The following is a 23537-nucleotide window of genomic DNA, read 5'->3' on the forward strand; positions in this document are numbered from 1 at the left end:
TTTGTTGGCACTTTAGCACATAAGACAAACAATTTTAGGCCGGGCACGGTGACTCACAGCTGTAATCCCAGCACTTTGGGAGGTTGAGGCGGGCAGATCACGAGGTCAAGAGATTGAGACCATCCTGGCCAATATGGTGAAACCCCGTCTCTACTAAAAATACAAAAATTAGCTGGGTGGGGTGACACATGCCTGTAATCCCAGCTACACAGGAGGCTGAGGCAGGAGAATCGCTTGAACCAAGGAGTCAGAGGTTGCAGTGAACCGAGATCGTGCCACTGCACTCCAGCCTGGCGACACAGTGAGACTCCATCTAAAAAGAAAATTAAGTATTTTTTATTTCCTGTTTATTGCATATTTGAAACTTTGTTCTATATTTTCTATTTCAGGATGTATGTATCATTGATGCAGGAGCACATTACCTGGGGGTGTAGGCACAAGATTTTCTTGCTAGTGGAAGGTGAACCAAAAAGTGTAGAGGCCACTGGACTAAAGGAGGCCAGCTCAGCCAGTGAAAATATTCAAAGCCAGTTTTGTTGTTTTCAGCAGTTAGTAACTATCAGTAGATGAATATTTACCAGGAAACATTGGCCTTTTAACCACTTTGGGCATGCTTCTTATTTAGTATGTTCATTCTATCATGACATTCAGTGAACATTTATTGAGTGCCTACTGTGCACCAGGAACTAGTAAGCATGTTAAATTTACAAGCTTTGTTAATTTCCACCACAAACCCATAGGACCTCATGTTATTCTCGTAATTGAGGAAACTGAGATTCCCAGTGTTGAATGAAAGCCACAGAGTATCACATGGCCAATATCATGTGATTGCAGAGTCAGGACTCAAACCCAGCTCTTCACCACCACGCTATACTGACGGCCCTTTCCCAGTTCACAGGGAAAAATCAGGAACAGGGAGAGAATTTTCAAAATATTGTTTCCCCATAGAATTTTCTGAAGAACTTTGGTGTATGTTGCCACTTGTTCACTAACAAGTTCCAGCAGATGACAGAACAAATGAGGAAGTAGCTAATTAATATTAATGAACAATCTCAGAATTTTTCTGAGTGTTGAATAGACTTGAATATTCAACAGTCTCAAATATTTGACACCATTTAGTGGACACAGACTTGACTCGATATGCTTATTCTACCAAGTTGTTCCTGGTTTACGTGACACAACAGAATATATGCCAGTTTCATGGGGGACTGTCAGATATTCTGAAGGTACCTAATCAAGTCGGTACAGTGGGAAGGAGAGAGAAACAGAAGCCTCGTTTGTGAAATAGTACTTGAGTTTGTACGTGAAGAGTGGATAGGATTTAGACTGAGAAGCGTGGAAAGGGGACAACCGTAAACAACTGTAGAGAGGCTAGAACCTGAGCTGTCCTGTAGGCAGCAGGGACGCCTGGAGGCACGTGGAAGCCAGGAAGTGGGGGGCACAGGACACTTGACAATGCAGTGCATAAGCTCAAGGTCAGACGGGTAGAAGAACTTCCATAAGATGTCAAGGAAAACTGCTTTTATTAATATCTTAATTTTTGGCAGAATCATTTTGTCTGATATAATGTGATGGGTTTAGTACCACATTACATTTCACGTTATTCTGAAATCTGAAACATTTATTTTTTTAATCTAGGAATATTCCCTGGGCTTTTGAGGCAATAAAGAAAGCAAGTGAATGGGTAAGAAGAACTGAAGGACAGTACCCATCTATCTGCCCACGGCTTGAACTGGGGAAAGACTGGGACTCTGCCACCAAGCAGTTGCTGGGACTCCAGCCTGTAAACACTGTGTCCCCTCTTCATAGAGTCCTTCATTACAGTCAAGGCTAAGTCAAATGAAACTGAATTTTAAACTTTTTGCATGCTTCTATGTAGAAAATAATCAAATGATAATAGATACTTATAATGAAACTTCATTAAGGCTTTATTCACTGTAGCAATTACTGTCTGTTAAATCTAGTTGGTTTATAGTATTATTCAAGTCTTACATTTTCTTATTGATTTTCTGCCCAATTATCTAGCTATTAATGAAAGTGGGGAATTGAAGTCCTCAACTATTATTGCTGAATTGTTTCTCCCTTCAATTCTGTCAATTTTTTCTTCATGTACTTTGGGGCTCTGTTATATGTTTCTGATGGATTGATCCTCTTATTATTATAAAATGTCCTTTGTTTTTAATAAAAATTTTTGCCTTTAAGTCTGTTTTTTTCTGATTTTTTATCATGATTCCATCTCTTTAGTTAGTTAGTTAGTTAGTTTTTTGGTTGCCGTTTGCTTGTTATATCTTTTTCTATACTTTTACTTTTAATCTATTTGAGTCTTGGTCTAAAACACGTCTCTTATAGACAGCATATAGTAGGATCATGTCCTTTAATTCATTCTGCAAATGTCTTCCTTTTAAATGGAGAGAAATTTCCATTTAATACAATCACTGATAAAGTAAGATTTATGCTAAATAGTTTTATAGTGTACAATTTTTATTTCTTTGTCATTTCTTTTACTACATTTTTGAGTTGTTTTCTTAGTGGTTGCCCTGGATATTGCAATTAACATGTTGATTTATAACTATGTAGTTCCTATTAATACCAACTTAATTACAACAGTATACATAAACTTTTTCCTATGTAGCTCCATTCCCTCTCTCTTCCATTGTGCTGTTAATGCCCTATAAACCATATCTTCATATACTCTATGTTCATCAACCCATTTATGAGAATTGCTTTATGCTTATACTGCCTTTTATATTTACTCATATAGTTATCTTTCTCAGCTCTTTATTTCCTCATGTGGATTTGAGTTACTACCTAGTATTCTTTCCTTTCAGCCTAAATGACTCCCATTAGTATTTCTTATAGAGATGTCTTCAAGCAACAAATTATTTTAGTTTTGTTTACCGAGGAATGTCTTAAATGTCCTAAGATACTTAATGCCTTATGTTTCTCCTTCAATGTTGAAGGATATTTTTGCTACATATAGAATTCTTGATTAATAAGTCTCATTAGACCCTTAGTAGCCATCTTGATTATCACACCAACTATCATGGCATCACAGGGGTGGTATACAAGTAACCCTTATTTCACTTCATAATTGGCCCAATATGCCCCGGTAATTATCCTGGCAATTTGGATATGCCAGAGAGAAGCCACAGTGTGCTTCCTTTAAGTGAAAAGGTGAAAGTCTCTGACATCATAAGGAAAGAAAAATATTACAGGCTGAGGTTGCTAAGATTTACAGTAAGGAAAAATCTTCTACTCATAAAATTGTGAAGAAGAACAAAGAAATTCGTGCCAGTTTTGCTGTCAAAAGCTGCAAAAGTTACAGCTACAGTGCATGATAAGTACTTAGTTGAGATGGAAAAGACGTTAAATTTGTAGGTGGAAGACATGAACAGAAATGTCTTCTGACAGCAAGCAGGTTTAGTACTCTCAGCATTTGTTTTTTTCTTTGTTTTCTTTTGTTTTGTTTACTTTTTTTTTCTTGTTTTTGAGACGGAGTCTCACTCTATCACCCAGGCTGGAGTGCAGTGGTGTGATCTCGGCTCACTACAAGCTCTGCCTCCCAGGTTCACGCCATTCTCCTGCCTCAGCCTCCCAAGTAGCTAGGACTACAGGCGCCCGCCACCATGTCCAGCTAATTTTTTTGTATTTTTTTTAGTAGAGATGGGGTTTCACCACGTTAGCCAGGATGGTCTCGATCTCCTGACCTCATGATCCACCCGCCTCGGCCTCCCAAAGTGCTGGGATTACAGGCATGAGCCACTGTGCCCAGCCTTTGTTTACATTTTTTGTTAGCATATTGTGTATCTCAACTTATCTATACCCCAGGTAGCTATTATGTTCAGCAACTGCCTCTGATTGTTTTCAACAAATATGAACAAAGGCTGGGGGAGCTCTAAGTGAGGCCAAATAAAGATAGTTTTGTGCGTGGGGTCTTCCTGGGACCTCCTAGTCAGGTCACATAATGACATTTCTCTGGGAATAAGGCTTTGAATGAGTCCCAACCCCCTTTTGTTCCTTTCTATGGTTCCCAGGAGCTTGTTTTTCACCAAGATTGTAGGATGTTGGTTTTCAAGGCTACCATGGAGCTGGGAGGATATAATGAGCATAAAGTAAGAACACTACAAAGCTCACTATTCCCACCAAAATTCAGCTGACATTCTTGAATAAATGCTCCCAAGATTGCAGCAAGCCTTTGGATATTTTCCAGAGATCTGAAAAAGTTGCTTTTATTTTTCCCAGATGCTTTTATGAACAAAGGAATTTTTGAAGGTTCCTAGCTTGCCATTTTTACTGACATCACTTCCAAATACACTTTTATTTTTATTTTTATTTTTTATTTATTTTTTTGAAACAGAGTCTCGTTCTGTTGCCCAGGCTGGAGTGCAGTGGTGCAATCTTGGCTCACTGCAACCTCTGCCTCCCAAGTTCAAGTGATTCTCCTGCCTCAGCCTCCCTAGTAGCTGGGATTACAGGTGCATGCCACCATGCCCAGCTAACTTTTGTATTTTTAGTACAGACGGGGTTTCACCATGTTGGTCAGGCTGGTCTCAAACTCCTGACCTCAGGTTATCCTCGCACCTCAGCCTCCCAAAGGGATTACAGGCATGAGATACCATGCCCAGCCCCAAATACACTTTTAAATATATTTCTGAACTCACAAAATGTGAAGGAAGTACAAAATGATTACACACATGCACACACAATCTAGAGGTGAAACTAAAGTCATCAGTCAATGCAGAAGCCAGAGATGCCCTGGAAGTGTGCCAAAACCAAAACCTAGAGCTTTGTTAGTTAACATTGTGGCTGCCTGAGGTAGTAAATAGGAATTGGGGCAATCAATAGGAAAGTCAAAATATTTTCTTTTTTAAAAAGCTGGGAATGAGATGTCAATAAGAGACTTTGAAATGTTCTGACACAATCTGTCAGGAATCTGACAGATTCCTGGGAATCTGTTCAGCAATGCTGGGGATCTAGAATTTTTCTGGTTAACTGACTAATAGGATTTAAACCTGACAAAGTAGGGAACTGAGTCAGACCTCCATATAAATCCAGGGACCAAAATTGGCTACATATTTAGTAGAAAAGACAAAGTTGGAAGGATATGACAAGTGAAGCAATAAGCAAATCTGTCTGCAGGCAGTAGATTTTAAAACATTAGTAATTTTAAGTCTTCCCTAATGTTTTCTAACCAGCTTTACTCTTATGCTGGAATTTGAATTTACACCATATTCATAGTCCAAGAAACCTCAAACCAATAAATCAAACTAAAATTGTTCCTGATTGATACTACTTCCAGAACCAAGCAGAAACCAGGCAAATCATCTCAATTCCGGTCTCTCAGGACACCCAAAGTTAAAGTTTAGACAAATATGAGCTATTTCTAAAATTTAACAGAATTGAAGAGTCAAACTACCATAAGCAGGAGTCAACAGAAACCATAAAGAGAAGAAAAAGACAGAAAAATACAAATATTAAAATTATAACAAACTTTATACTCAGGAAGCAGGTTTAAAGTATGTTTAAAGTGAAAAGATAGAGATTAACACTATGGGGAGCATTAAAAGTGGCCATTGGTCCACTCTGGAACTTCAAAGTAGGTTTTCTGAAAAAGATGATGCTTGAGCTTGGGCGTGAAGGACAATAAATAATAAACCAGGAGAAAAAGTGGGGAGCAAGTTTCAGAGAAAAAGATCATAATGAACAAATACATGGAAGCATTGAATAGCAGAGGGACTTCAGGGGAAATTATATACATTTACCTATTACTGCTGTAACAAATGTAGAGCAGGGAGTAACAGGAGATGCCTGCACAGTATATTAAGAAGTACAGACATTATTTCATAGGCAATAGAGAGTCAAAAAGGGATTTTAAGGAGGGAAGTCTCAGGATAATTTTGTTTCAGGCAGTCTTTCAGTGGTGAGGAGAGAGGGCAACATTGAAGTGTCAGGGATCAGTCAGGAGGCTACTACACAGCTTAGGAGAGAGGGCAACATTGAAGTGTCGGGGATCAGTCAGGAGGCTACTACACAGCTTAGGAGAGAGGGCAACATTGAAGTGTCGGGGATCAGTCAGGAGGCTACCACACAGCTTAGGAGAGAGGGTAACATTGAAGTGTCGGGGATCAGTCAGGAGGCTACTACACAGCTTAGGAGAGAGGGTAACACTGAAGTGTCGGGGATCAGTCAGGAGGCTACTACACAGCTTGGGTGAGAGACGTTGAGGGCCTGGAAAACCAGGGGGGTAGTGAGAATTGAGAGGAGAGACAGATTGGAGAAACAGCAGAAAAAATTAGCACAACTTGTGATTGACTAGCTACGTGGAGGATAGCAAAAGCAGTCCTACACAAAAAGAACGAAGCTGGAGATGCCACACTACCCAACTTCAAACCATCTACAAGGCTACAGTGAGCAAAACAGCATGCACTGGTACAAAAACAGACACACAGGCCAATGGAACAGGTTAGAGAACTCAGAAATGAAGCTGCACAGCTACAACTGTCTGATCTTCGACAAAGCCAATAAAAACAAGCAATGGAGAAAGGACTTGCTACTCAACAAATGGTGCTGGGATAACTGACTAGCCATATGCAGAAAATTGAAACTGGACCCCTTCCTTTCACCACAAACAAAAATCAACCCATGGTGGATAAAAGACTTAAATGTAAAACCTAAAACTATAAAATCCCTGGAAGATAACCTAGGAAATACCATTCTGATGTAGGACCTTGTGGAGATTTCATGATGAAGATGCCAAAAGCAATTGCAACAAAAACAAAAACAGACAAGTGGAACCTAATTAAAGAGCTTCTGCACAGCAAAAGAAACTATCAACAGACTAAACAGACAGCCTACAGAATGGGAAAAAACATTTACAAATTATTCATCTGACAAAGGTCTAATATCCAGAATCTATAAGGAACTTAAACAAATTTACAAGCAAAAAACAAACAACCTCACTAAAAAAAAAGGGAGGGGCAAAGGACATGAACAGACACTTCTCAAAAGAAGACATACACACAGCTAACAAACATGAAAAAGTGCTCAACATCACTGATCCTAGAGAAATGCAAATCAAAACTACAATGTGATACCATCTCATACCAGTCACAATGGCTATTATTAAAAAGCCAAAAAATAGATGCTGGCAAAGTTGCAGAGGAAAGGGAATGCTTATACACTACTGGTGGATATGTAAATTAGTTCAGCCATTATGGAAAGCAGTTTGGTGATTTCTGAAAGAACTTGAGAATTACTCTGTGACCCAGCAATCCTATTACTGAGTATATACCCACAGGAATATCAATATCATTCTACCATGAAGACACACGCACACGTATGTTCATCGCAGCACTATTCACAGTAGCAAAGACACAGAATTGACCTAGGTGCCCATCAATGGTGAACTGAATAAAAAAAATGTGGCACACATATACCATGGAATACTACGCAGCCATAAAATAAAAACAAGATCGTGCGCTTTGCAGCAATACGGATGGAGCTGGAGGCCATCCAGCTCCAGCTTAAAAATTACTCTAAGCAAACTAACACAGGAACAGGAAACCAAATACCACATGTTCTCACTTATAAGTGGGAGTTAAACATTGAGTACACATGGGCACAAATATGGGAACAACAGACATTGGGTCCTACTTGAGGGTTGGAGGCTGGGAGGAGGGTGAGTATCAAAAAGCTACCTATCAGGTACTACGCTTATCGCCTGAGTGACAAAATAATCTGTACATCAAACCCCCATGACACAAAATTTACATATATAACAAACCTGCACATGTACACTTGAACCTAAAATAAAAGTTAAAAAATAATTAAATAAAATGTGCTACAAAAAAATAAGCTGGATTTAGGCATGTCTATTTGTGTATAAACATAAACTGGATTTAGGCATGTCTATTTGTATATAAAAATAAACTGGATTTAGGCATGTCTATTTGTGTATAAAAATGGAGCTATTGGCACAGTCATTAACCAACTGAATTCTATCTCAGTATATCAAAATGGCTAATATCGATGTAAAGATAATCAATAAGAGAAGAGAAAATATTTCAGGTCAGATTTAGGATTTTACATGAAATTATCACTGCTGGAAAACCAACAGATTACATGTCAGATGGATCGCAGGAGACGTGTGAGGACTGACACAATGTGGAATAAACATTAAAAAAAGACCGGGCGTGGTGGCTCGTGCCTGTAATCCCCGCACTTTGGGAGGCTGAAGCAGGTGGATTGCCTGAGGTCAGGAGTTCAAGACCAGCCTGGCCAATGTGGCAAAACCCCATCTCTACAAAAATACCAGATATCAGAGGCTGGGAAGTGTGTGTGGGTTAGCAGGGAAGAGTGGTTGGTTAATACAGTTAGACAGAAGGAATAAGTTCTAATGTTCTATAGCAGAGTAGGGTGACTACAGTTAACAATGTATTGTGTATTTCAAAATAGCTCTAAGAGAGGACTTGAGATGTTCCCAACATACAGAAATGACAAATACTGAAAGTGGCAGATACCTTTAATACCCTGATTGGTCATTACACATTCTATGCATGTAACAACATATCCTCTGTACTCCATAAATATGTACAAATATTTGTTGTGTACCAATTAAAAATAAAATTAAAAAATAAAAATACAGTATATCTACACAATGGAGTATTATTCAGCATTAATACACTGCAAGTTGGGTAAACCTTGAAAACATGCTACATGAGAGAAACAATGCATAAAAGATCACAAATTGGGCTGCACGTGGTGGCTCACCTGTAATCCCAGCACTTTGGGAGACCGAGGCAGGCACATCACTTGAGCTCAAGAGTTCCAGACCAGCCTGGGCAACATGACAAAACCCGTCTCAACAAAAAAAATTAGGCAGGTGTGGTGGTGCGCCCCCTGTGGTCCCAGCTACTGGCTACTCACGAGGCTGATACAGGATGAAGGCATCAGGGCAGTTTCATGGCTGGGATCAACTCTTCTGGGAGCAGGTCCTAGCAGGACTTGGTGTCCACATCCAGGTTATGGGTCCCGCAGAGAGCTTGGAATACTTACCCCTCAATCTGTGGGGAGGAGCAGAGGCTGACGCCTTGAGGACTTACTGTCCTTCTGACCAGTCCTGATGTTTCCAAGGTACTGGGGTTTCAGGACTGGATAAGACTGTTCTAAGGCCACAGTGTGGAAACTGCAGTGTGGCAACTGCAGGAAGTCGCAGGCCAAATCCTCAGCTTTGGCACTGTCTAAAGTAACTTTCTTGGCCGGGCGCGGTGGCTCACGCCTGCCATCTCAGCACTTTGGGAGGCTGAGGCAGGTGGATTACCTGAGGTCAGGAGTTCGAGACCAGCCTAGCCTACGTGGTAAACCCCTTCTCTACTAAAAAAAAAAAAAAAAATACAAAAAATTAGCTGGGCGTGGTGATGGACACCTGTAAACCCAGCTACTGAGGAGGCTGAGGCAGGAGAATCGCTTGAACCCAAGAGGCGGAGGCTGCAGTGAGCCAAGATTGCATGACTGCACTCCAGCCTGGGCAACAAGAGCGAAACTCCATCTCAAAAAAAAAAAAAAAAAAAAAAAGCCTATTTATATACTTATTTACTTTCAAAATTTGTTTTTTTGGAACATCACTCTTAGGATTTACATAACAAATAGTGTGTGTATAAATTTACTAATTTTTATTTTATTTGTAAGAACAACTCACTCTTAGCAGATAGGGCCATGAACACATCCTTATAACATAACAGGTACAGACAAGACTGTTTAAATCATGACCACTTTACTCCTATAGTAAGTAGGTAGAGCAGGAATTCCTACAGAGGGAAATTATTCCTCCAGTTCTTGCTAGCTCAGACTTCCTCCCAGGCTGAATGATTGATATGACTCCTCCTTACATCTGCATGGTTATCCGCCCATCTCAGTCCCCAGTAGAAAGAACAGACCTTGAATCTCAGAGACGGTTGGTGGCCACAAGTCCCTGAACTGCTACTTGGCTTCCCCAGTAAAAACTCAGACTTGCCCAGGCGTGGTGGCTCACACCTGTAATCCCAGCACTTTGGGAGGCTGAGGTGGGCGGATCACCTGAGGTCAGGAGTTCAAGACCAGCCTGGAAACATGGCGAAACCCTGTCTCTACTAAAAATAAAAAAATTAGCCAGGTATGGTGGCATGTGCCTATAGTACCAGCTACTCGGGAGGCTGAGGCAGGAGAATCTCTTGAACCCAGAGGCGGGTTCAGTGAGCCAAGATCGTGCCACTGTACTCCAGCCCCTGGGCAACACAGCAAGAGTCTGTCTCAAAATAAATAAATAATTAATTAATCAATGAAAACTTGTTCTTGTAACCCAAGGCAACTGATAGGCTCATTTAGGCTCTGGCTTCCAGTGACAATGAGTTCTAGATGACAAGTCTCAAAGAGAAGAGCCCCTCTCATTGTCTGGGCCCCTGCCCTAAGCCTGCAGACTCAGGTTTGGTTCTCACTGATAAGAGAGACAGAGTTTCACCATGTTAGCCAGGCTGGTCTCCAACTCCTGACCTCAGGTGATCCACCCGCCTCAGCCTCCCAAAGTGCTGAGATTACAGGTGTGAGCCCACCATGCCCAGCCGGGTTCTTAGTTTTCAATATCTCAGAAAGCCAATTAGATCTTAATCTCATTTAAATCTCTTAATTTTATACAGTAGTAACAGTGAACACATGGCAAAATTCAGCCCATCTAACTCAGAAACTTCATTTTAGGACAACATTTCAAACTCCTTTCCCATCTAGGCATTTTTCAATAGCAGATATGTGGCACACCTGACTCCCTTCCTCCCCTTTCTTCTCCTGATCCCTCTTGGTGAAGGTTTAGGGATTAGAGATGTACCCAGAGCCAGAATTCACTGGCCTAAATCACCAATCCTTGGATTACTACAAGCTCACCTAGAGTCTAAAAGAACAATTCTCCTTATGCCCTTTGTGATCCTGGAAACATTACTTCTCTCCTCAGTTGCTGTTTCTCACTTAGCATCTCATTTTGAAACTTTGTTTCTCTGTGGCCACTATGACATTTGCTCCACTGAGCTTTCTGGCTTTAATTTTTGCCCCCTCAATCAGCTCCAAAAAGCCCTACTGAAGTAGCCCCAGAAACTCACATTGCTATTCCACCCTTTAATGATTTCTCATCTAAATATTAACTACCACTCCAACATTCCTGCATTTGTGGTCATCTTGTCCACACATTTTGCTGAACCTAAATGAAGAAATTCCTATTCCTTTTACTCCAGATTATCCATACAATTATTCTTAAAAGCCATCCTTGGGATATACTGAGGAAAGTACTTCACTATTGGAGTCTGCTGATCTAGGGTTTAAGTGCTGGCTGCACCACTTACTTAGCAAATTTCAGAGAGGTATTAAATTCCTATAAATGGGAATAATGTCTACTTTATAAGGTGTTTCAAAAATTCAGTGATAATGTATGTGATATACACAGCACAGGGTCAGTCTGTCAAGCAGGACCCTGTCAGTGGTGGCTAAGAAGATGATGATAAGTACCCATGGGGTGCCAAGAACAGAGCAGTCACATCTACTGACCTCAGCCACCAAACACCAGCCCTTCCAGCTTCCCTGGATGCTTTGCTAACTGTGCGTTTTTTGGGGATAATATGTGCTTTTCTCTTTGGCTTGAAAACAGAACACTCCTTCAAATGGCTGAAGTATCTTTATTATATACATGGTCTGTGCTTTATCATACTAATTTTTTTTGAGGCAGGGTCTCACTCTGTTGTCCAGGTTGGAGTGCAGTGGGCATGATCACAGATCACTGCAGCCTTGAACTCAGGGGCTCAAGTGATCCTCCCACCTCAGCCTCCGGAGTAGCTGGGACCATAGGCGCACACCATTTGTTTTTAAGAGATGGGGTCTCACTATGTTGCCCAGGCTGGTCTCAAACTCCTGGGCTCAAGTGATCCTCCCGCCTCGGCATCCCAATGTGTTGGGATTACAGATGTAGGCCACCTTGCCCAGCCCTAAATTTTTTTTTTCTTATGGTAAAATACACAAAAAATGTACCATCGTAACGATGTTTAAGAGTGCAATTCAGTGGTGTGAAGTACATTCACATTGTTATGTAGCCATCACTACTATCCATCCTCTGAACTTTAAAAAAAATCATCCCAAACAGAAAGTCTATACCCATTAAACACTAACTCTCTATTCTCCCCACCCCCAACCCCTGGAAACTACTTTCTGTGTCTATGAATTTGCCTATTCTAGGTGTCTCACATAAGTGGAATCATATAATATTTGTCCTTCTGTGACTGGCTTACTGCACTTAGTATTATGTCCTCAAGGTTCATCTGTGTTGCAGCATATATAAGAATTGCACTTCTTTCAAGGCTGAACCATATTCCATTGTACATCTATACCTCATTTTGTTTATCCATTCATCCATGGATGAACATTTGGGTTCCACATTTTGGCTATTGTGACTTTATCCTGTTTTACATTCTGCAGCAATTTACATCTTTATTTTCAGAACTATTAAGTTTCCTCACATTAATACTCATAAGAAAAGAGTCATGGAAGATTTTTATTTGATTTCATTTTTTGGTCATTTATCCTTTTTTTTTTTTGGCAGCCACAAAGACTGGGATTTCTAATTCTATGTTATGATAAGTAGACAATTTAAGTCATTTATCTTTTTTTCTGTTTCCTTTTCAAAGAAAGAAAATAGTATTTTTCTAAAATATGATCATGTCAGTTTGGTCTATTTTTACATATGTTAAGGAGAGCAATAATAGACAAAATAATAACATAATATAACGATTAGGTATTTAGTTAAAAAAAAAAAAAAGTAAGCCAGGTGCAGTGGCTCACGCCTGTAATCCCAGCACTTTGGGAGGCCAACGCAGACAGATCACCTGAGGTCAGGAGTTCAAGACCAGCCTAGCCAACATGGTAAAACCCCATCTCTACTAAAAATATAAAAATTAGCCAGGCATGGTGGCACACGCCTGCAATCCCAGCTACTTGGGAGGCTGAGGCAGAAGAATTGATTGAACCTGGGAGGCAGAGGTTGCAATGAGCCAAGATCGTGCCATTGCACTCCAGCCTGGGTGACAGAGCAAGACTCTATCTCAAAAAAAGAAAAAAAAAGTAGAGGATGGGGCAATAGATAGCCTGCCTCTTCTCTAACCAAGCTGTCAATTGTTTAAGAAATAGACAATAAAGAGTATAGCATATGGAGGCCAAAATACTACTTTTATTATGAACAAAGCTGATTTGGGAGAATGCAGCTTATCTCTACTTGCAGGCAGATGGCCATTTTAATTCTAAACCTCAGAATTAAACAGGTCTCCCAGCCACTCATAGACAGGTCTCCTGCAGGGAAGGAAAAATTATCAACTGACAGTCTAATTAAATGCTTGTCTTTTATACCTGCTATGGTTTGAATGTGTCTCCTCCAAAACTTAGGTGTTGCTAATGTGATGGTATTAAGAGGTGAGGCCTTTAAAAGGTGATTAGGCCACGAGGGCTCCTATCTTGTGAATGGGATTAGGTGCCCTTATAAAAGGGCTTGAAAGAGGGAGTTCATCCCTCTTTTTTCTTCTGCCTTCTGTTATGAGGACACAGCATTCTTCCCCCACTCCTCAAGGATGCAACAGTCAAGGCGCCATCTTGGAAGCAGAGACTAGACCCTCACCAGATAAATGAACCTGACAGTGCCTTCATCTTGGACTTCCTAGCATCCAGACCTGTGAGAAAACAAATTCCTGTTCTTTATACATTACCCAGTCTGTGGTATTCTGTTATAGCAGCTCAAAACAGATGAACACAATGCCCTCAACCCACCTCTCTGCCTTAGTATCCATCACATTCTGTAGCAATGAATCTGTAGCCTGTCTCTTTCCTATGAGCATGTTGCTTTCATCCATTCTTCCACTCACTCAATTGGTTTTATTGAGTGCCCATTCTGGGCCTAGAAATAGCTAGGTTTTACAGTCAGGACCTCACAGAAGTGACAGAAACTGACACAATCCCTACCTTTAAGGAGATCAGCACATAAAATATTGTAAAGGAGACAGAGTATGGTACTAGACAATAAGAAGGGCAGAGTGACTTAAAGCAGGAGGAGAAGGCTTTCTTGGGAAGCCAATTTATGATGACACCTCAAGGTCAAGGAGTACTTCAGTATACTATACTCTGATGTCTAGTAGAGGCATAGCACGTAGCAGAGCTCAGTAAATGCTTACCAATTAATGAATGTTATATGTGAAAACACTATATATGCAAAGTACCCCACAGATGTTAGCCATTATCATTTAGTTAATATGGAGAGATCTACTTTTATTCAGTTCTCTGGAACTCTCAAAAAGATATTATAGCATACAACAGAGAAAACTCATTAAGAGTGTCGACTCATTTAGACATACCCAGAGTCCTGTCTTCCTAGGAGAGAGCTTGAAGCTATTAGGTGTAGGACTAAATACAGAGAAATTAGAGAACCAATCATCCCATTTCAATGTTTGACCAATCCCATTTTCCTCCATGCAAAAGCAAGAGTTCACAAAATTGATTTTTAAAATAGTGATAAAATGACTTTAAAGATATTGGAAAATGAGAGAAATACATAATAAAGATTAAGTATTCCATTTCACTGATGGAAGGTAATGTTAACTAAATCTGAAAATATAAATGCAGCAAGCTGCCATTCCCAAATTGATATTGGACAGTGAAGAAAGTGGCTCACTCTGTATCCATTGTGGCACTGGAGTTCTGACAAGCATGTGGAAAGAGACGGATATTATTTTTGAAGCATGCGGTATGTATTAACACATTACCTCATTCAATTCTAACACTTACAAATCTTGTGAGATGGAAATTATACCCATCATTTATGAAGGAGGAAACAGGCTGACAGATTGTTATGTTGTCATGGCAGGGATTTGAACGGAAGTTTCTGACTCCAAAGCAGAGAAGAGAACAGAAAAAAGCACAGAAAAATATAGGAAAGTCACCGTACAATTGTTGACAATTAAGGAGCTGGCAAGCAAAGACACACTCAGAGCATTTCTCTTTGCCTCCTTGCCCTCTGAACTGTTCAATAAATAGTGAAGGATGCAAAGCTAACTGCGGTATTTATTTCAGATCTGCTGTTGCTCTTCAATTCAAAAACAAGACAGGAATGTTAAATTTGTCAATTTAAATTGGTAAAGGTAGACCTCTATCAGATACAGGTGCTTCTTGACTTACGATGGGTTTATTAGGAAGGGAAAACATAAGTCAAGTGCCTTTAATACACCTAACCTATTGAACATCAGAGCTTAGCCTAGCGTACCTTAAACATACTCAGAACACTACATCAGCCTACAGTTGGGCAAAATCATCTAACACAAATCCTATTTTATTATGAAGTGTTGAATAGCTCATGTAATTTATGGGAACAACATTCTGAACATGAAAAACAGAATAGTTGTATGGGGACTTGAAGTATGGTTTCTACTGAATGTGCATCGCCTTTGGAACCATCATAAAGTTGAAAAATTTTAAGTCAAAGCATCATAAGCCCCAGACTGCCTGTATATGAAACACTCCCTTGGGGGCACTATGCCAGATACCATGCCTAAGTGTTTTCTAACTTTCTGTACCACATTCAAAAGGAGCATCTTCATAAAGATGTTACTGAAATCATAGAAAATATTAGTCCTTCCTTTCTTTTGCAGTTAACAGGATTTTTGAAAGCAGCTCTAAACCACAAGCATATTCCAGCAACTGTTTGTCCCTCCAAGTATGAGCTACTTCCTCCCTCTACCACCATCACTCATATTCTAGTTTGAGGAAATATTAAGAAGCACAGTAAATCAGTCTGTCTTCAGGAATTGCTTAGTCCTTGAATTAGTGTATTTTATAAAGCAGGTTTGCTTTAGCTCCTTAAGATTTGATTACTTCGAATAAAATCTTCCCAATTTGTAGCCAATTTGCATGCCATGTATGAATGCCTGAATTTTAAAAGCACCTTTAGGATTAAGAGTTTTGTTGTCTGTATTTACATAATTTAAATCTGATTACTTAAGCAAGTTTTAGAGCAATTTTAAGAATAGTAATGAGACAAGAATCTTAATATACTCTTGCTGGGCACAGTGGCTTATGCCTGCAATCTCAGAACTTTGGGAGGCTGAGATGGGCGTTGTCACTTGAGGTCAGGCGTTCGAGACCAGCCTGGCCAACATCGTGAAGCCCCATCTCTACCAAAAATACAGAAATTAGCCAGGCGTGGTGGTGGGCACATGTAGTCCCAACTACTCAGGAGGCTGAGGCAGGAGAATCACTGGAACCCAGAAGACGGAGGTTGCAGTGAGCCGAGATCACAGACTGCACTGCAGCCTGGGTGACAGAGTGAGACTCCTTCTCAAAAAAAAAAAAAAAAAAAAAAAAAAAAACAAACATTCTTTAGATCCAAGAATCTAAGGATAACACCTTCTTTAGAACCAAATGTATAAATGGTCAAACGAAGGATGTTTTTAACAACATGGTGTAAACTGTGGAGGTATCATCTTCTTCCAAAGCTATCTGCAAAAAAGGGACAATGTCATCACTGGCTAGTGAAAATTAGAAAAATTTAAGGAATTCTCAGCAAATGTCATATTTTTTAAAATACCAATGGTCATCCCCTAAGAGGGTAAATGCACCTGTCTTTTCTAAAAACAAAGCAAAACCAAAACAAAACTCTATAGAAAGATATTATAAAATCAAGGATTAAATTTAGGTTGATTAATAAGTGATTGAGGTTATAAGTAATACTATCTCCAGGATTTTAATATTTTTTAAATTTTTTTATTTTTTGAGATGGAGTCTCACTCTGTCACCCAGGCTGGAGTGCAATGATGTGACCTCAGCTCACTGCAACTTCCACCTACCGGGTTCAAGTGATTCTCCTGCCTCAGCCTCCCAAGTACCTGGGACTACATACAGCTGCCTGCCATTATGCCCAGCTATTTTTTGTATTTTTAGTAGAGACAAGGTTTTGCTATGTTGGCCAGGTTGGTCTCGAACTCCTGGCCTCAAGTGATCTGCCTGCCTTGGCCTCCCAAAGTGCTGGGATTACAGATGTTAGCCACCATGCCCAGCCTACCTCCAGGATTTTTAATTTCTCGGCAGGGATAATATGACATTAAAAACAAGCTTCTGTTTTATTAAGAAGAAGATTTATTCATAACCAATTTCTGCTTCAAATCACTTCCAAGCATATAGCAAATGCCAACCTTAAAAGAGGGATTCCTGTTTGATTGTCTCCGTTTATTAGAATATGGATGGTCTTTTCATTCTAGGTAACATGCGCTTTGTTTGCTTGTTTTTGTGTAGGAATTATCTTGGAATCTGGTAATTCTGAGACTCTACTGATGGCTAGGCACTGCATATCTAAATTATGTGCCCATTTCCACGCATTCCTTAAAATATTATGAAACACTGTTACATACAAAATATGTATAATATAATGTATAATATGCATAACATATATTATAGTATAATTATAATACAGTCATCATATAATGAGTATAACATGAAAGCATGAGGAAATGACCACCTGTGAACCTGCCATCCAACTTGAGGAACAGAATGACAGTACTGTCGAAGCCCCTGTGTGTCCCTCCTCAATCATCGTGTTATGTTGATCATTCCTGTGCTTTTCTTTATAGTTTTATCACATTTATAGCTAAGAAAGTATATTCAAAATTTGGCTTCTGAATTTTATAAAATACTTTATATTGCATGTATTCTGCTGAAACTTACTTTTTCACTCAGCGTTGTTTCTGAAATTCGTCTATGATGATGTGTATAGCTCTATTTCAATCATTTCACTGCCATATAGTGTTCCATTGCAAGGATAAACCACAATTTATTATCAGTTCTCCAGGTCTTGGGCACATTCTCCCCTGATTTGTACTGTTTCGATCATTTCTGTACTTGCTTCCCAGTCCTTATCTGCAAGAGGTTTTTTTGGTGGGTATGTTCTCCAGGAACAGGATTGATTTTCATAAATTATGTAATTACATATATAAATATATATAATACATATACACAATTCTGAATATATTCATAAATATACTTGTTTAATATGAATATGAAATAAATATGTTATATAATTATATAGAACATATATTATAAGTATAATTATGTAATTCCAAAAAGGGTTGCCAATTTACACTGCCACCAACAGTGTAAAAGTAATACCACCTAACTTTTAATTTTTTGGCCATCTAAGGGGTACAAATGCTACCTCAATATGGTTTTAATTTGCATTTCCCTGGGCATTCTTTTATATCTTTATTAGCCACTTATATTTTTTCTTCTATGAAATGTATGAAATGCTATGGCATTTGCCCACTATTTTTGGGGGTTGTCTTCTACTTGATTTTTTTTTTTTTTTGAGATGGAGTTTTGCTCTTGTCACCCAGGCTGGAGCGCGATCTTGGCTCACTGCAACCTCCACTTGCCAGGTTCAAGCTATTCTCCTGCCTCAGCCTCCCAAGTAGCTGGGATTACAGGCACCTGCCACCATGCTCAGCTAAATTTTTATTTTTAGTAGAGACAGGGTTTCACCTTGTTGGCCAGGCTGGTCTCAAACTTCTGACCTCAGGTGATCTGCCCACCTCAGCCTCCCAAAGTGCTGGGATTACAGGCGTGAGCCACTGTGCCCAGGCCTTCTATTTGATTTTTAGAAGTTTGTTTGTTTGCAACAGAAGCTTTTTTTTTTTTTTTTGAGACAGGGTCTCACTCTGTCGCCGAGGCTGGAGTGCAGTGGCACTGTGTTGGCTCACTGCAACCTCTGTCTTCTGGGTTCAAGCAATTCTCCTGCCTCAGCCTCCCGAGTAGCTGGGATTACAGGTGCCCACCACCACGCCCAGCTAGGTTTTTAATATTTTTAGTAGAGACGGGGTTTCACCATGTTGGCCAGGCTGGTCTCAAACTCCTGACCTCAGGTGATCCATCCATCTCGGCCTCCCAAAGTGCTGGGATTACAGGTGTGAGCCACCACACCCTGCCGGACAGAAGCTTTTTAATGCACTATTTTTCCTCTGGGCAAAAGACCTTCAGAAAACATCCATCAATAAGTAGATTCATAAATGGTACTTTTGGCTACAGGAATTCTTTATATTTTCTGAATACTAACAATTTAGTGATTATATGTGAATATTTCTCCAAGTTTGATGCTTATCTTTTCACTCTTGGTTTTGCCTTTTTGTTTAAGTTCTAAATTTTAACATAGTCAAATTTATTCAGAGATTATGCTTCTGATATCTTAAATCCTTGCCTACACCAGAGCAATAAAGATATTCTCCTATATTTTGCTTCAAACTTTTTTTTTTTTTTGAGATGGAGTCTCACTCTGTCACCCAGGCTGGAGTGCAGTGGCGCCAGCCCAGCTCACTGCAAGCTCTGCCTCCCGGGTTCACGCCATTCTCCTGCCTCAGCCTCCTGAGTAGCTGGGACTACAAGCGCCCACCACCATGCCCGGCTAATTTGTTGTATTTTTAGTAGAGACAGGGTTTCACCGTGTTAGCCAGGATGGTCTCAGTCTCCTGACCTTGTGATCCACCCGCCTCGGCCTCCCAAAGTGCTGAGATTGCAGGTGTGAGCCACTGCGCCCGGCCTTTTTTTTTCCTTTTTTCTTTATTTTTTGAGATGGAGTCTCCCTCTATTGCCCAGGATGGAGTGCAGTGGCGTGATCTTGGCTCACTGCAACCTCCACCTCCCAGGTTCAAGTGATTCTCCTGCCTCAGCCTCCCGAATAACTGGGATTACAGGTGTGTGCCACCACACCTGGCTAATTTTTTGTATTTTTAGTGGAGACAGGGTTTCACCGTGTTGGCTAAGCTGGTCTTGAACTCCTGACCTCAAGTGATCCGCCCACCTCGACCTCCCAAAGTGCTGGGATTACAGGTATGAGCCAATGCACCCAGACTGCTTCAAACATTTTAAATTTTGTCATTTAGATCATAAATCTGACAGAATTGGATTTTTTGTATGTATGGTATGAAGCAGGGAATTTATAAAGAAATGAATTTATTTCTTAGTTACGGAAGCTGAGATGTCAAGGTCAAGGGGCATGTCTGGTGAGAGACTGCTTGCTGGTGGGGACTCTCTACAGAGTTCTGAAGTGGCTGAGCATGCTCAGGTACTATGCTAGATTCTCCCTCTTATAAAGCCACCAGTGCCCCCCCCATGATAGCCCATTAATCCATTAATCCATGTGTGGATTAATCCATTGAGGGCAGAGCCCTCATGATCCAATCAACTCTTAAAGGCCCCACCTCTCAACACTGCCACATTGGGGATTAAGGGTCAACATGAGTTTTGGAGGGGACATTCAAACTTGATATGGTTTGGCTGTGTCCCCATCCAAATCTCACCTTGAGTTGTAGCTCCCATAATCCCCACATGAAGTAGGAGGGACCGGATGGGAGGTAACTGAATCATGGGGGTGAGTTTTTCCCATGCTATTCTTGTGATAGTGAATAAGTCTTATGAGATCTGATGGTTTTATAAAGGGCAGTTCCCCTGCACACGCTCTCTTGCCTGCCACTGTGTAAGATGTGCCTTTGCTTCTCCTTTGCTTTCTGATTGTGAGGCCTCCCCAGCCATGTGGAACTGTGAGTCCATTAAACCTCTTTTTCTTTATACATTACCCAGTCTTGGGTATTTCTTCATAGCAGTATGAAAATGGACTAATACAAAACCATAGCACTGATTTTATCACATCAAATTTCCATATACTAATGTTCTATTTCTGTGTTCTCTATTCTGTTCCATCAGTCCATTTAACTATCTGTATGTATCATGTCTAATTATTATAGCTTTATAATAAATCTTGATAGCTTCCAAATTAGGGCAACTCCCTCACCTTGTCCTATTTTTCAAGAGTATTTTGGCTCTTCTTGGTTCTTTGCTTCTCCCTATGATGATTTTACAATACATTTATGAAGTTCCATGACAAATCCTATTGGGGCCAGGCATGGTGGCTCACGCCTGTAATCCCAGCAGTTTGGGAGCCGAAGTGGGTGAATCACCTAAGGTCAGGAGTTCAAGACCAGCCTGACCAACATGCTGAAACCCCATCTCTACTAAAAGTGCAAAATTAGCCAGGTGTGATGGCGAGTACCTGTAATCCCAGCTACTCAGGAGGCTGAGGCAGGAGAATCACTTGAACCCAGGAGGTGGAGGTTGCAGTGAGCTGAGCTTGTGCCATTGCACTACAGCCTGAGCAGCAAGAGCAAAACGTCATCTCAAAAAATAAAATAAAATAAATCCCATTGGAATTTTGTACGAAACCGCATTAAATCTAGAGATTAATATGGAAAGAATCACATTTTCATGATGTTGAGCCTCTTTATTCTAGAACTTATCTACCCAATTAAATCTCTTTATTATTATTATTATGGTTTTTTTTTTTTTTTTGAGACAAAGTCTAGCTCTGTCACCCAGGCTGCCGTGCAGTGGCGTAATCTCAGCTCATTGCAACCTCAACCTCCCAGGTTCAAGCGATCCTCCCACCCCAGCCTCTCAAGTAGCTGTGACTACAGGCGTGTGCCACCACACCCAACTAACTTTTGTATTTTTAGTAGAGATGGGGTTTTGCCATGTTGGCCAGTCTGGTCTCAAACTCTTGACCTCAGGTGATCTGTCGGCTTTAGCTTTCCAAGGCACTGGGATTACAGTCGTGAGCCACTGCGCCCAGCCTATATCTCTTTATTATTTTTATTACTAATCTGTGTTTCATTAAAGTTTTAAAACATCTTACTCAAAATCTTCTTGCATATATTTTATTAAGATTTTATTTATTTATATTTTTGATGCTACTGTAAATGTTAACTTTTTATAAATTATATTTTTACATGTTTGTTGCTAGCATATAGAAATGCAACTGCAAAAGTGCCAAATAAATTCTGTTAATTCTTATGATTTAGCCACAGATTCTTTTGTTTTCTATGTAATAGTCTCTAATAACAGGTTTGTTTCTTTCTTCCTTTATTAGCTGTCTACTGGTGCATAATGAATAACCTCACACTTAGTGGCTTAAAACATGCACTTATTTTCTCAAGAGTCTCCTGCTCAGGGTCTCCCAAGGCTGTAATCAAGGTGACAGCCAGACTGTGGTCCTTTTTAAAACTTAGCATCCTCTTCTAAGCTCAGGTGGTTGTTGGCAGGATTCAGTTATCTGAAGCCGTAGGATGGAGGTCCCTGCCTTGTTCTGGCTGTCAGCTGGGGGTTTTCCATCAGCTCCTAGTGGTCCCCAAGGTTTCTTGCCAGGTGGCTCATTCACAGGCCTTCTTACAACATGATAGCGCACTCTAGTCCGCTAACAAGCAGTCTTCTGTAACATAACATAATCACAAGAGTAACTATTCCATTACTTTTGCCATATAACATGAACCAATCAAAGGAGTGACTACCCCCATCACCTTAGCCATATTCTGTTGTTGGAAGCATGTCTCAGGTCTCATCCACACTCAAAGAGAGGTTGTGATTTACTTGGGGTTACTATAGGGTGGATTTCCAATCCTAATCACTTTTTTTCTTGCTATACTGCACAGGCTAGGCCCCCAGTACAATGCTGAAATCATGATAGTGATTATCCTGCTCTTATTTATAATCTTAAAGGAAATCATTTAGTACTTCAGCATAAAGTAAGATATTTGCTGTAAGCTTTTTGTAAATGCCACTTATCAGGTTTAAAAAGTTCTCTTCTACTCCAAGTTTTCTAAGATTTATTTTTTTAAAAATTATAAATGGCTGCCAAGGTTTACCAAACTTTTTTTTCTGCATCTTTTGAGATAATGTGTGATCTTTTTCCTCCATTGTTAAATTGCCCTGACATTGTGGAACAAACTCAACTTGACAATATTTCTAGTCATTGCTGAATTTGCTTTACTATCTTGCTTTGGATTTTTCAAATTTGTCTCCATGATTGAGATTAATTGGGGAGTGCTTCCTCTTTTTCTATGTTTTGGAATAATTTATATAAGATTGGAATTATTTTTTTCCTGAATGTTCAGTAGAACATTCATGAAAACTTTTCTGAGTTTAGGATTTGTTTTCTGGGAAGATTTTAAAATCCCAATCAAATTTCTTTAATGATTATTCAGTTTTTCCTTTAAAATTATTTTGATAACATAGTTTTGAGTAATTTGCCCATGAAATTTTCCAATTTGTTGCCATGAAATTGTTCATAATAGCTTCTTTAAAAATAAATCTCTTAATCTTTACCACATCAATAGTTATTCACATTTTAAATTTTTTTTAGATACGGGTCTTGCTCTGTCACTCAGGATGGAATACAGTGGCACGATCATAGCTCACTGCAGCCTCCAATTCCTGGGCTTAGGCAATCCTTCCATTTCCCTCCCAAGTCACTGGGATTACAGACGTGAGCAACTCTCACAGTTTCTGAGAGTCTCCTGCTGAGGGTCTCACAAGGCTGTAATCAAGGTGACAGCCATACTATGGTCCTTTTTAAAACTTAGCTTTTTAAAAAAATAAATCTGGACAGAAATTTATTAGTTTTT

General features: G+C 39.9%; 1 protein-coding gene and 1 pseudogene across 3 annotated transcripts in view; one reads left to right on the forward strand and one right to left on the reverse strand.

Moving 5' to 3' along the window:
* LOC100172861 (poly(ADP-ribose) polymerase family member 4) overlaps positions 1-2201 on the forward strand; it is a 117704-nt gene extending 115503 nt beyond the window's left edge. For all 3 annotated transcript variants that reach the window (XM_063714681.1, XM_063714682.1, NM_001132455.1), the window contains 1 exon segment: positions 1639-2201. In XM_063714681.1, the coding sequence (XP_063570751.1) occupies positions 1639-1834 (196 nt within the window). In that variant the 3' untranslated portion in view covers positions 1835-2201.
* LOC129049649 (steroid hormone receptor ERR1-like) overlaps positions 1-23537 on the reverse strand; it is a 53177-nt pseudogene that overhangs the window by 8652 nt on the left and 20988 nt on the right.

This window comes from Pongo abelii, chromosome 14 (assembly GCF_028885655.2).
Source record: "Pongo abelii isolate AG06213 chromosome 14, NHGRI_mPonAbe1-v2.0_pri, whole genome shotgun sequence".
Taxonomy (NCBI): domain Eukaryota; kingdom Metazoa; phylum Chordata; class Mammalia; order Primates; family Hominidae; genus Pongo; species Pongo abelii.